The sequence below is a fragment of the Nipponia nippon genome, unplaced genomic scaffold (genome assembly GCF_047370975.1).
Source record: "Nipponia nippon isolate SJK-2023a ecotype South Korea unplaced genomic scaffold, ASM4737097v1 scaffold_4, whole genome shotgun sequence".
NCBI classification, from domain to species: Eukaryota; Metazoa; Chordata; class Aves; order Pelecaniformes; family Threskiornithidae; genus Nipponia; species Nipponia nippon.
Window position 1 is genome coordinate 46125778 of NW_028262358.1, and position 12324 is coordinate 46138101.

General features: G+C 44.2%; 1 protein-coding gene across 1 annotated transcript in view; it reads right to left on the reverse strand.

Moving 5' to 3' along the window:
* PGBD5 (piggyBac transposable element derived 5) overlaps positions 1 to 12324 on the reverse strand; it is a 75200-nt gene that overhangs the window by 30136 nt on the left and 32740 nt on the right. The window contains exon 3 of the mRNA XM_087776724.1: positions 5880 to 6014. Within this exon, the coding sequence (XP_087632850.1) occupies positions 5880 to 6014 (135 nt within the window). The remainder of the gene's footprint in view (positions 1 to 5879; positions 6015 to 12324) is intronic.

Consider the following 12324-nt stretch of genomic DNA (forward strand, 5'->3'; position numbering starts at 1 on the left):
AGAGTTGACAATGCAAGCCCAATGTGGCTAAAAATAAAGCTCCTTGTTTTCCTTCCCCTGAAATCACTCCTTCATATGACTGTATCATCACTGAGGACACTGACATCTTACCTGTATGGTGAACCTACAATCTGTGGATCACCAAATGCTGACTTCTCTCTATAGCTTCTCCTAGGCCAGCCACATCTCAGTTAGGCAGGTTCATTATGTGTAACACCTCTATGATAAAGCCTTTTCTATTCTTTCAAATACCTAAGAACTGCCTGGTTCTCCTCTCAATTACTGCAATAATCTTTCTTCCCTTTGGCTTTGCTTACATGTATCTTGACATCCAGACAGCGCTCTGCCCCAGAGATCACTTGCCTAACCCTTTGCTTCAACCATGTCAGCCTTCTGCCAGTTCGCTCTTCTTTGCGGCGGCAAATGGAAGTGGGGCTGGAAAATGGGAGACAGGCCTTTGTTGTTTAGCCCTCCCTATTGAGCTCTCCCCATACCTTTTCAGTATACTGATTCCTGCCTGCGTTTGCCTTGTGAAGCCAGGCATCCAACCACTGATGTCAAACAAGGCCACGTTTGCTTCTTTCCATGCTGCTCTTCTCCTGCCTGGCTGGAAATCAGCGCTAACCTCTGCAAAGCTCTTTCCTTTTGCTCTTCAATACCTTTCTTAGAAAGGCTGCAACCCCCACAACACAATTGCTAATCTATGCACTGGTGCTGCTACCCTCTTAGCGCTGCTTCATCGGGCTCCCTCTGTGTAACTGGCAGCCCAGCATAATTGACTTTTAACTGAGATGCGAGACTCTCAGATGCTGACAATACAGAACCACGTGCATTAAAAAGCCAGAGCCTGGTGGGAGCCAGAGGCAGAAAGCAGAGAGGATTTTCCAGCCACCAGTGACTGACAAATGAAGGCGATCAGATTTCCTGGGATCCCCTCCCAGCCAAAGCCTGACCTTGAGAGCCTCCTCAAAGCAGCCACTACATCTGTGCATTCCAGATGCAACTGTTCCAGCAACAGAGAATTATCAGGGCACTGTTTAAAGAAACCCAAGGGCTCAGACTAATCTCTAAACAGAACTTAAACAGGCTGAAACACCAGCATTTCTGAGCAGCTTTATTAAACAAATGCACAGATGGCTAACTTTCCTGCAACTCTGACCTTGAAAACAAAACTCATTCCAGGCTTATTTACCCCTCCCTTTCCCAGTGAGTGAATGCACTTATGTGGTGGGTGGTGAAATTATAAATTCTTTGGGGCACCGTCTCAGTATCTCTAAATGCTGGAAGTAAGTTCTTACTCTGTAAAATCAACAGGGTTATGGAGTATTTGAGCTGACTGTACTTACCCTGTTTGAAATCAAGAATGAGCTACAGCATTTACTATAAAAGCATGATGTTTACATTGTTTGGGGTTTTTTTGCTGCAACTGAGAGCTCTGCCACCGATCTATGGAGTGACCTCAGACATCCCCCTTTACTGAGACTGCTGCTCTTCAGGGAGAGAGCCATTTCGTACCCTCTCACGCAGAGGCCACCAGGATTCAGGTTGCACTCTTTAAATACCGCTATAGCGCAAGTCGCTGATCATTCAGTAACATGGGAAGACTCAAGCTGCAGAGACACAGTCCTTTTCCTTAATCTGTTCTGACTCATCACTTCTTCAGGGTAAGCAGTGGAAGGTAGAAAGTCAAATTCAGTCTCAGCACAAGGATCTAAAGGACTTCATAAATCTGAGTAACACGTTTCATAGGGATATTAGTGAAAATGAAATGCATTATTGCAAGAACTTTCTGCCAGTGAATAAAAGCAAGTGCAGAGCCCATATAGTTGGGGCCAGGGAGGGGGTGTGGGAAGGGAAGAGTGTCCAGAATAGCCTCAGAGAACAAATTTCATCCCAAGGAACAGGAAAGGATACACACATCCGTAAAGTCACCTCTTCTCCACCTTGATATCACAGTTCTTTTCAGCAAATAATTAGGTTGATGAGCTAATTCCGTTACCATCTATCATAGTGATTAATATTGCCCGACCATCTCTTTGCAGTGCTCTCTACCATCTACCTACTGCCTTCCATTTTGTTGATTGATGGCTCTTTGGGTCAGAGACTGTCTTTAGGGTTATGTTTGTGCCATGGGCCTGTGGTTCAGGATGAGGCACTATGGGAATAGCTCGTCCTGCCTGACTCCCCATGGGGTTCAGTGCATGGCACCAGGTTCCCGTGCTTCCTTCTCCTTCTGCAAAATGACCAGAAAACCTTCTTGTGCAGGAGGAGCTGTGCAAGGACTAGGCATCGCTTAGTAACAGTTACTCATGACCATGTTCATTCCTTATGAGCCACACAAGAAAAGGAGAGAGAGAGCATGATGTGTCCTACCAGGACAAAATAACTATCCCTGATCAGATATTTGGGAACTCTCAGCAGTCTCTGATGAGCCCTATGGCTATATCTAAGATGAAAAAGAGTCCTACCAATCATATTTATGAACATCTTTTACAAGCAAGTGTTCCAGACTTTTTGACAGAAGAAGAGAGAAATAAAAACTGACACGTCTAGAGTTTTGATTTAAATAGGATGACTTACTCAGCAAATACTCTAAGAAAGAAAGAAACACTTCTAAGCTACTGTGATCATTTAAACTGCAATCAAGATACTAAAATATCGGTTCGAAAAGTGTCTTAGTGGTAACACATATGTAGGGAAAAATACTGAAGGGAAATTAGGAAAGCAAAGAGATGATGGAGCAGAGAGGGACACCTAAGGTCCTGCAAGCTGCGTTTACTGTTCTCATTGAATTAGAAAGAAAGAAACGAGAAGGCTCAAGCCTTCTCCTGCAGCAGCAGCTGCTGCTATCTTGATGTCCGGCATCAAGGATGGGTGAAAAAGGCAACAGTATCAGGGCAGTTTTACTGCCTACTTCACCAAAGTCAGCTCTCCTGGAGCCCTTCTAACCCTCTGGAAGGTTTTGTTCATGTTCCCAGCTGCTGTAGACATATACTGACTTTGTTTGAATGATGTGTCCTTCTTGCATGTTCCCACTTGGCCAGCTGACCGTGAAAAGATACTTGGCAACAAAGCTATTCACTGCAACAAGATGCTTTGCTTGTGAAATTCTGAAGCACAGATATGATTTGAAATTGTGCATCCATCTTAAAACAGAGACTTAACTGTCAGGGTGGAGTCAGGTTTTCTGCATTACAGAAGACAGAAAAGTAGTGTAATATATATACATAACTTACATTATGCATATATAAGCCTGTGAACCTTCTTATATCCACAAGCAATATTTCATTTTTATGCCACTTCTGTTCCATGAATGGCTTATTGGGCTGGATTTTTAAACAAACACCATTTGCTTAAAAAAAAAAAAAAAAAAAAGCAAACGATGAGCCATCAAACAGAAGTATTTACTCACACCCAAAAAAGTGATTCAGAGTTTTGTTCATGAGAACAAGCAGCCAGAAGAATTTGGGGAGTCACACAGCTAAAACTCCTAACAATAACAACTGCCCTGTGAGCTGCCAACCAGGAGTTGTTCACAGAGTAGCTCAGCATGTGGCTTCAAAACACTGACACCAATTTTACATTAGGAAAACAGACCAACCAAGTCTTTTCCTTGCAGGAAAAGCAGATCACTGAAAACTGGGATGTCCGCAAATGGAGATTTTTTAACATTAGGCTCATCATTCAGGTTTAGAGGACCTTGCTTTTGGCCAGGAGCATCACAGAACTCTTGAGGTTCCTTCTTGATTCTTGAGAGCCAGTCATATGTAGTTCACTTCCCTCTTCTACCTGGGCTGCCTCATCTTTTTATAGATATATATTATTCAGACTTTTGAAACAATTAGCTTTATTTATGATGTGTTTATAGTCATACTTTATCCTGAATAAAATGACCTCGATGTCATCATGTGGAAACAATGAGGGAGGGAATTCATCTAGACAGTAATACAGAATTTCTACATATTTCCAAGTGGGTGCTGTAAGGTTTTTCTGACAGCAGACAAGTCTTAGACCAGTCAGTCCTTACCTATCAGGCAACAAGTCTTTCCTTCACAATGGCAGTTTCACAAGAGATGGAGGGGAAAGTGTGCACATGAAGGGGGAAACCATTGGATTTTTTTCTTGTGTAGATCAATTCTCTCCACACGTTAAACACAGAAAAAACATCCCTCTGTTTTAATACAGTAAATAAACCAAATAACCACCAAATAAGTGCTTTGGATTCTACAAGATCCCTCGTAAGCATGACACAACTGAACACGGCATTTCAAGCATACCATAGCTGAAGATCCCCATCCTTCCCAGACTAGGTTTTTCCATTTTAGCATGAATGTTCATGTTCCTGTATATTCTTTTTTCACCCTTCCCTAAGGTCCCTCTCACCCAATCATTTTAGCATGATGATAATTACAGCCAAGCTATGGAATGAAAATAGAAGGCAGCTAGTAAGATGATCCTGGACGTCATTCGGATGCAAGTGAAGCATGAGTATCTCATTCATGAAGGGAGCAGGAGGATTAGGGTGGTGCTGAGCATCTGTTCTGTTTGATTTGACATTCCATTAATTTACGGTCTCAATGGACAGGATGGGAGGTGCAATGTAATTATAGCTCAGAATCTGAAACCTCTGGCATGTCTGAAGACTTATTAGTTTGGTGGCAGTTGGCTGGGGGAGCACAGCAAGAGAGATCAGCAAACTTTGTGCTCATTGTACCCATTACGCTTCAGCAGTAAGCTGCATGTGGGACTGGTGGAGTTCACCCTGGAGATTAAGGACACTGCCTCTGTGTAGCAAATGACTTTCCAAAAGCCTTGAGAGCGGAAACTTCCAAGGATGCTTCACAAGGTGAATCTAGTTTGTATCAGACAAAACAACTGCTTTAAAACCTGGATAGAAGATGTATGATCCCAATTTTCTTAGAGTGAATAGCATTGCTGAAAATGCAAACCCCTGTTCCCAGCGAGCCTCATTCTTGCATAGCTACTCAAACAGTTGTAGTGATTCACGGATCAAATTTTACTGTGAATGAATGTTCAACTGCAGCAAATCCACAGACCCTTCAGTTTTGACATGCATTCAGCCTGAGCAGGCAGTGTGCATGTCCTACCTGCACCTTCGAACCGCTGCTCTGGAACATGCAGGACACCACATTTTCACAGAAGCTTGTGGGAAAAAGAAATATCAGAAAATATCTGCCTACTCACCTCTAGGTATCAAAATAAACAGCCAGATTTTTCAAGAGCTCTCAAAATACATTAGCAATTGGGGAATCTGAGAATTTGAGAAGTTATCCCCAATGCTTTGCAACACTAAAAACAAACCCTTTAATATGTCTCCCACTCAAGCCCATACCACACCTTGAATTCACATCCAATTTTATTTCTTTGGTAGAGAAGTAGAGGTGTGAAAGAGATGTAATGGGCAACTCCACTAACGTTTCTCACAGAAAAATGGACATCTTGATACCATATTGATTTAGTCTATTGGACACCGCTGGCTATCACAGATGCAGCGTTATACTTAGAGAGAGAAGCTGACTCATTAAAAATGACAGAAGTCACAGTACCTAGACATTTAGATAAACTTAGGATGTACAAACAGACAGACCTTTTAACACCACTTCAATTTAATTAGCTTAGGGCTGGCAGCCAGATGGACAGTATTAGAGACAGGCACCCTCAGTTAAATCATACAGCAGACAGAGCACCAGAAACTTGTCATCACCTTCCATCGGACCTAGTATCTGTGGGAGGCAGAGGCCTGCTGCATTCAGATTGTAGCCCCCGGCAAGGCAAGAAGTGACTGTTACCTTTGGTCCGGCAATACATTTAAGGGCTTGCTGGCACTGAATCAAGACATCTGAAGAAGTAAAACCCACCTGGCAGATGAAACCAGTGGATGAGCACTGCCGAACCCAGAGACTGAATTTCCTCTTTTTCCTCTTGCGCAGCTCCCTCTCTGTGCATGTGGCAATGAAAACAGGATCCTCATCAATCAGGGGCTCATGTAGTACCTGCAATTGGCAAGAAAAGGGGGGACAGGGAGAAACAGAAGAGCACGATTGCTGAAAAAAACGGTGCTTTAAATTCTTCCAAGGAAATAAAATCCTTGCATTGTGTTTGTGCGCATCACCTCACACAAAGGAGCAAACCCACTTTTGTTCAATGCTACCACCCAACAAAAACCAAAGCCTGGCCAAGCACACTCCATTGTGGATGGCTGCTCTACATGAGGTTTGCAAACACTGCAAGGCATGGCTCTCACCCCTCGCTATCAGCTACAGTTTAACATCCCTTCAAAATGGGGCCTCTATCTCTCACTATCAGCTACAGTTCAACATCCGTCCAAAATGAGGTGGGGCGTGGTAGGGTGAGGACTGTTAGCAGCATCCTTCTCCAAGCTTCATCATCAGCTTTATCTTGTTTGGCAGAATGTCTTCCCCCCAAACACCCCCTACAATATGTTGTAAGTTACACTCCTTGGTTACAGCAAAGGACAACACATGGCAAAGAGGGAGAGAAGTTAAGGGAGAAAAAGAAATTTTCTGCTGCCACTTAAGGAGGTGGTAAAGAGATAGAAGACATTTTTCCTGGTGGCAGCAGCTTCAGGGAAGCCTCTCTTGAAAAATTTGACAAAAGGAGACAAAGATAAAGGACCAGAGGCAGGAACAGAAAAGACAAGGCAAACTGAAGCAGGTACTGAAAATCCATGAAAGTGAAGCAATTTCTGCCTTCTGCATCCAGATGATGTAAGTGGTTCCCCGTTCCTTATAGCTGTTTTGTTACACTTCTCTCCATTAATTCTGCAGCAAAGTCGTTAGGTTTTACACTACAGAACCCACCTATAGAAAAGCACTACCACCTTCTTGCAGCTCACAGGTAGCTGTGCATAACATACACATCCCTGACTGCACGGTGCCTGTGTTGTCTAGCAAGTCACTTGTCAGAGTACAAATGCTTGGAAGCTGTTGAAAGGTCTCAGCTGATGAATGCTGACCAAATTCAGACATCTACAACTAAATCAGAGCAAGTCGCTGCAGGCTCCCCTCCTAGCACACGAGAGGAAAGCAGTCCCAGCAGGCCATAATTCATACCCTTTTAAAGACCCGTGTAAAATAAATCAGATGCGTTATGATCTAAAGGAGCCCATACTTTTCCAGTGACCATCGTGCCAGGAGACAGGCTCAGATACAGGTATTCACAATGCAGAGGCTCTCACCCTCAGACTGACCCTTTCCACATCTGCATGTGTGCTACTTTTGTGTACATCTGCATGCAGCCAGTGGCAGAAATGAGAACAAAGCTGCATTAAACCTGGGAGTGATGCTCATAGGAGAGATGTGGTGGGTAAGCAGTTAAGTACCAGTGATGAGCAGCTGCTGGCCTCTTGAATACAAGATGTTTGTTGAACATCACTCTGTCAGCCCAAAATAGGCACCCATGCCCTCCCCACGCAGTGGTGGCTGCAGACTTTCATTTATACGCACTCCACTTCTTAACGGCTCATAAAACATTCACAGGACCATCTGAAAGCACTCTTGTGAAATGTTCAAATTATACACCAAAATGCAGATGTGAGCAAGGAGAGCTGCACACAAAGCTATTTGTTCTTAAAGCTGCAGCTGCCCCGTTTCCCCACTGGAGCCAAATCCTCTTCCTCTCTCAAGGTCCACACAAAACACCGCTCCTCCTTGCTGAAGACCACCTGGGGCATTTCACACTTCCACCTCAGGGAATTCTGACAGTGTTTTGCAAACATTACACATGCCCTCATTTGCTTTTGCCTTTCTGCCTCTTCTGTGCAGAAGGGAAGACCACATCCCTTGGGATGAGGTTGGATACACTGTTTAAGAATTCCTCAGCTTCTGGAAAGGCCCTCTTACCTGCCAGATCCCACTGAGAGCTGTGGTTCAACTGTAGGATGGAGAGCAGCAGAAAGAAAAGGCTGTATAAGCATCACTTGAGAACATTTTTTTACCCTCTGTCATTAGCTCAGCTCCCTCCTCTGCAGCACAGCATCAGCTGTCCTCACAGCAGCTCTACGGCATCCTGCTTACCCTTCACGCTCTTTCTGCCTTCTAAGACACAGTAAGGCCTGTCAGTCTTAAATTTAGAAAGCAAATCTGAATTTTGAAAACCTCTCCCCATCTTCCTTTTCTCCCTGCCCACGCTCAGCCCTGCCTTCCCCTAGGACCCAGAGCTTCCCCTCCTTTCCCCTGTCCCGAATGTTTAAGTCATTCCTATTTCTCCATAAGAAGACTAATGCTCCACCAAGTTCCCTACTGAACTGCTGGGAAGAGGGAACAAAAATGGAAACAGAGTAGGGCAAGATTTGCTGTTGCTGCAAAGGCAGAATGTGGACAGACAGGGAAACTGAAATGAGAGCCCTGGAGCTTGCTCTTCTTGCTTCCTCCAGAGAGGCTGGAGAGGCAAGTATTATCCCTCCTCCATATGCAACCATTGCTCAACAGCTGTAAAGGACTTTGCAAGCAAGGCACTGTATGGGCTGTGCCTGCTGCTGGAACAGCTGATCCCCGTCTCATTTTCAAAGGGGGCAATTTGTTGCTTCTGGCACTGACATGGTTTTCTTACGACAAAAGTTAACCCTGTTGCCACTGGCCAGTCCTATTAGTTTGTTCACCCTCCTCCATTCTCAGTCTCTTTGCTCCTCCTGTAATCTCAAATCCATCTCTGCCAAATCCCCATGCAGAGTGGTATTTGCTCCTTCCCCATTCCTGCTGTTGCTGCAATACACGCTTTTCCAGGAGTGAGCTTACTGCCCCCATAGCATATTCTTTCCTGCTTCTGATCTTCCTAGATAAAAATCTACTTTCAGGCTTGACTCCTACACGTATTCCTGGCCACCTCTTCACCATCTTTGACTCACTCCCCAAGCCCTTCCCTCTTCCTATTCTGACTTCCTTTGATGCAGATAACTTGTGGATTTCTTCATAGAAATCATCCTCATTTCCTTCTCTCAAATCCCCAGTTTTCTTCAGCTCTAAGAAGCTCCTCATCTAGTTGCTTCGCTCACCCACAGCTATCCCATTGGGTTGTTTTTTTTCCCTCTTCTTCATAGCCATCCTCATCCCTGCTATATCTTCTTGCCAAACTTTCACTCTTTGTTTTCCCCTCAATATGTACATGCACTCCAAGTGTGGGAGTCCCATGTTGGAGTCTTGCCTCTCCAGCAATTGCTCCATCTCACGACATCTTTCATTCACTGAATGAAACAGCTAGCCGCTGTCAGGAGTGCCTTTCTTTCTTCTCCATTTTAGATCATCTCCAAAGCTCTTTCCACTCCACTGTTCCACCCATCCTGCTCTCACCACAGCCTAAATCGGCTTGTAGGCAAAGCCCAGAGCCACTACCTCTTTTGTACTTGGACTTCCTGGACTCCATTGTCTTAGATAACGAACCAATGTGTCCTTGAGGTCACTCATCTTCTCTTAGCTCCGTGTCTATCCCCAACATAGGCTGTCTCTTCAGCCTGTCTCCTGGAGGAACTGCCTCAGCTTGCCTTGTCTCTGGTTTTTGCTGGGTACTATCCAGCTGCAAACAGAGTCCCCTGGGTAACTGCACCTGTATGCACAGATTCAACCATTGCTTCTGCAATAATAGCTTGTGCTTCTGCTTCTTTGCTCCAAAGCTCCTCTGGTCTAAAATAAATTCTCTGCTAGTATGACATCTCTGCTTGCATATCTAGCTGTCAGTTCTGATTTTATTACGCTGCATTTGAGAGCATCTCCTTCCCCTTAAGATAACCCCTTACTATCTCCTTTTTTGGTCATTGCAGACATCCCTCTCCTCCTGCTGCAGATCTCACTAGCCAGTGAATCTGAATGTCAGCCTTTACCTCCAACTCCTTGCAAGGTCTTCTGAGCCAGGCAGTGCCTGCATTTTCCACGCTTTCTGAGTAACAGCTGTAAAATATTACTCATTTTAGAGTAACAACCTACCCATCCAGTCAAGTTTTCATCCAAGCCCACAGCCATCCTGCAAGTTTTCCTTTTGGCCCCAACATAAGGCAGTCCTGCCCTACAGATTGCTGCTGGAAAGCCATTCTACTAGTCCATCACACTGGCCACATCACTTTATTTCTCTCTGATAGCTCTTCTCCAATACATTAGACAGATTCTTTCTCTTCACTTTCAAAGTCCTGTCTGGCCTATCCATATTTAACTGATCCTCTTTGCCATCATTCAAAAGTTAACTCCCACCTCCGATGGAGCCATGATTTCACACTCCTCTGCCCATTTGTTCAGTCTTCAACTGACTCTCTTTAAAGAAAAAAAAAAATCAATTCTTACAGCACTCTATTACCATTAGGTAATTTAAAAATAGCCATAAAGGTTCATCATTTTCTGCTGTCAAACTCTTCCTAAAATCTGGCTTCACCAGAGGATCAACTGGCCAAGAGCTACAGGACGTACGAAATTTACCTTGCTAGTCAATATTCTTATTGCTCCTCTGTCTGTCTTTCTCTTGCTCCATGTCTTATACTTGGCCAACGTCCTCTGAATACTTACGTCTTCACGTTACACTCACAGAAGCCGTAAGACAGAACAGTCCTGGTTTGGGACCAGCACCCTTACTCACGAAGAATCATTTTGAAAACAGGAAAACTGAGATATAGAGGTATGACTTGAGCAAGATCTTATAATTCAGAAATGCCCAATACCAAATCATTTAATCATGAGGACACAAAAGAGCTACAAGGTGATCAGCCAGGTTTTGCCCCTCTGTTTTCAAAGAAGCTGTCACCTAATGCTGTGAGCTGGTTTGGAAGAACTATGTTGAAACTGCTTAGCTGCACCCTATGATACCACCAAGAGCGAAACACAAACAAGCCCCCGGCCAGACTTTAGCACCATGCCCTTGGAGCAAGAGGTTGGAGTTACATCTCTCTTTTTGCCAGGGAGTTCACTCCTGCCTGAGGTAAGGACTTAAGCCGACTGTTCCCAGCTGCCATCTCACTGGGGAGATGCAGAACTGTTTGGTTCCAAGATGCCAAAGAGAAGGTACTTTGGAGGGAGAGGGATGAGGAGAGGGCCTGGAGTTGTGCTCCTGACCTCTCCCATGCCAGTCAGGGGCAGCCAGAGACAGCAATCCTGTCTAGTCGCATCCTGCTGACAAGCATATAAATACTCAGCAGGCACAGAAGGATATTTGAGCAGTGATGTTATTTTCCTGAGCTCCTCTGGTTTCTGGAGTTCAGTGTATATCCTTGGCAGGTGAGTACCCTTGAAATTGTTGCAGTACACATCCTGAGCTCAGGCAGGGCATCCTCCCTGTCTTCAGGCTTCCACTTGTAGACAGTAGCATAGCTACAAAGCTAAGCAGCAAAGAGACAACACTGATTCCAGGAACAGACCCAAAACTCCACCTCTCGTTGCTCAGGTAGAGGCAGCAGTTATTTATATGGAAGATGTTGGGGAGAGATAGGATGCAGAGAATATTTCTGTCATTCCTATCCAATCTAGGTCAGAACAGCTTTTTTTTTTTTACTTTGGAAATTGAAGCTAGCGCTGCTGATACACAATTACAATGTTCTGGGCTTTCAATATCTTCATAAGCTACAGAGTAATTATTTTCTTTTGTTTGCTGAGTATATTTAGCAAAATAATTATAATTCACTAGATTAGATTGTTTTCTTTGTTTTGGCATATTGGCCTAGTTCTCTCTCCCTCTTGTTTCCTTTCATAGAAACTGTGGTGTCATTTTTGCATGCACATTTGGGGGGGGTTTACATATGAGAAAAAAAAAACCTAAGTATTTTCTGACAAAAATACCACTTGAAGAATCTTTTCTAGCTCTCCAAAAAGAAAACATCAAATCTATAGAAGAAATAACTGTGAAGGCAGATGTTGCACTGCCTGCTGGATGCAGACTGTCTGCTCTGTCCATAGGGGTGAGTTAAACATGGCATCTTCCCAACCCGTGTTCTGCGAGCCCACACTGACAGAGGAAGAAAGTCAGTAACAAGTCTACCTATGAGTCCAAACATCCTTGCTGCATTCAACAGCAAGGAGCCCAAGTCATTCCTCTGCTTGATGCCACGTACACGATGTCAGCCTAAAGCTTGAGCATAGATCGCAGCCCAGGTACAAGCCACACAGATACCACAAGTGTCATGTTTAAGAGGCAGCACATCCAAAAGCCCATCCGAATGGGTCTTTCCCCTTGTCTTTTCCCTTTGTTTCTGTGCAACTGGGTTATTATTTTTCATTATTTCTATTATTTCTCACTGGGCCTGACATTCTGGGTGTGATGTTTACTGCTGTCTGCTAATCTGCACTCAAGACAATTTCCAGGGAGAGGTCT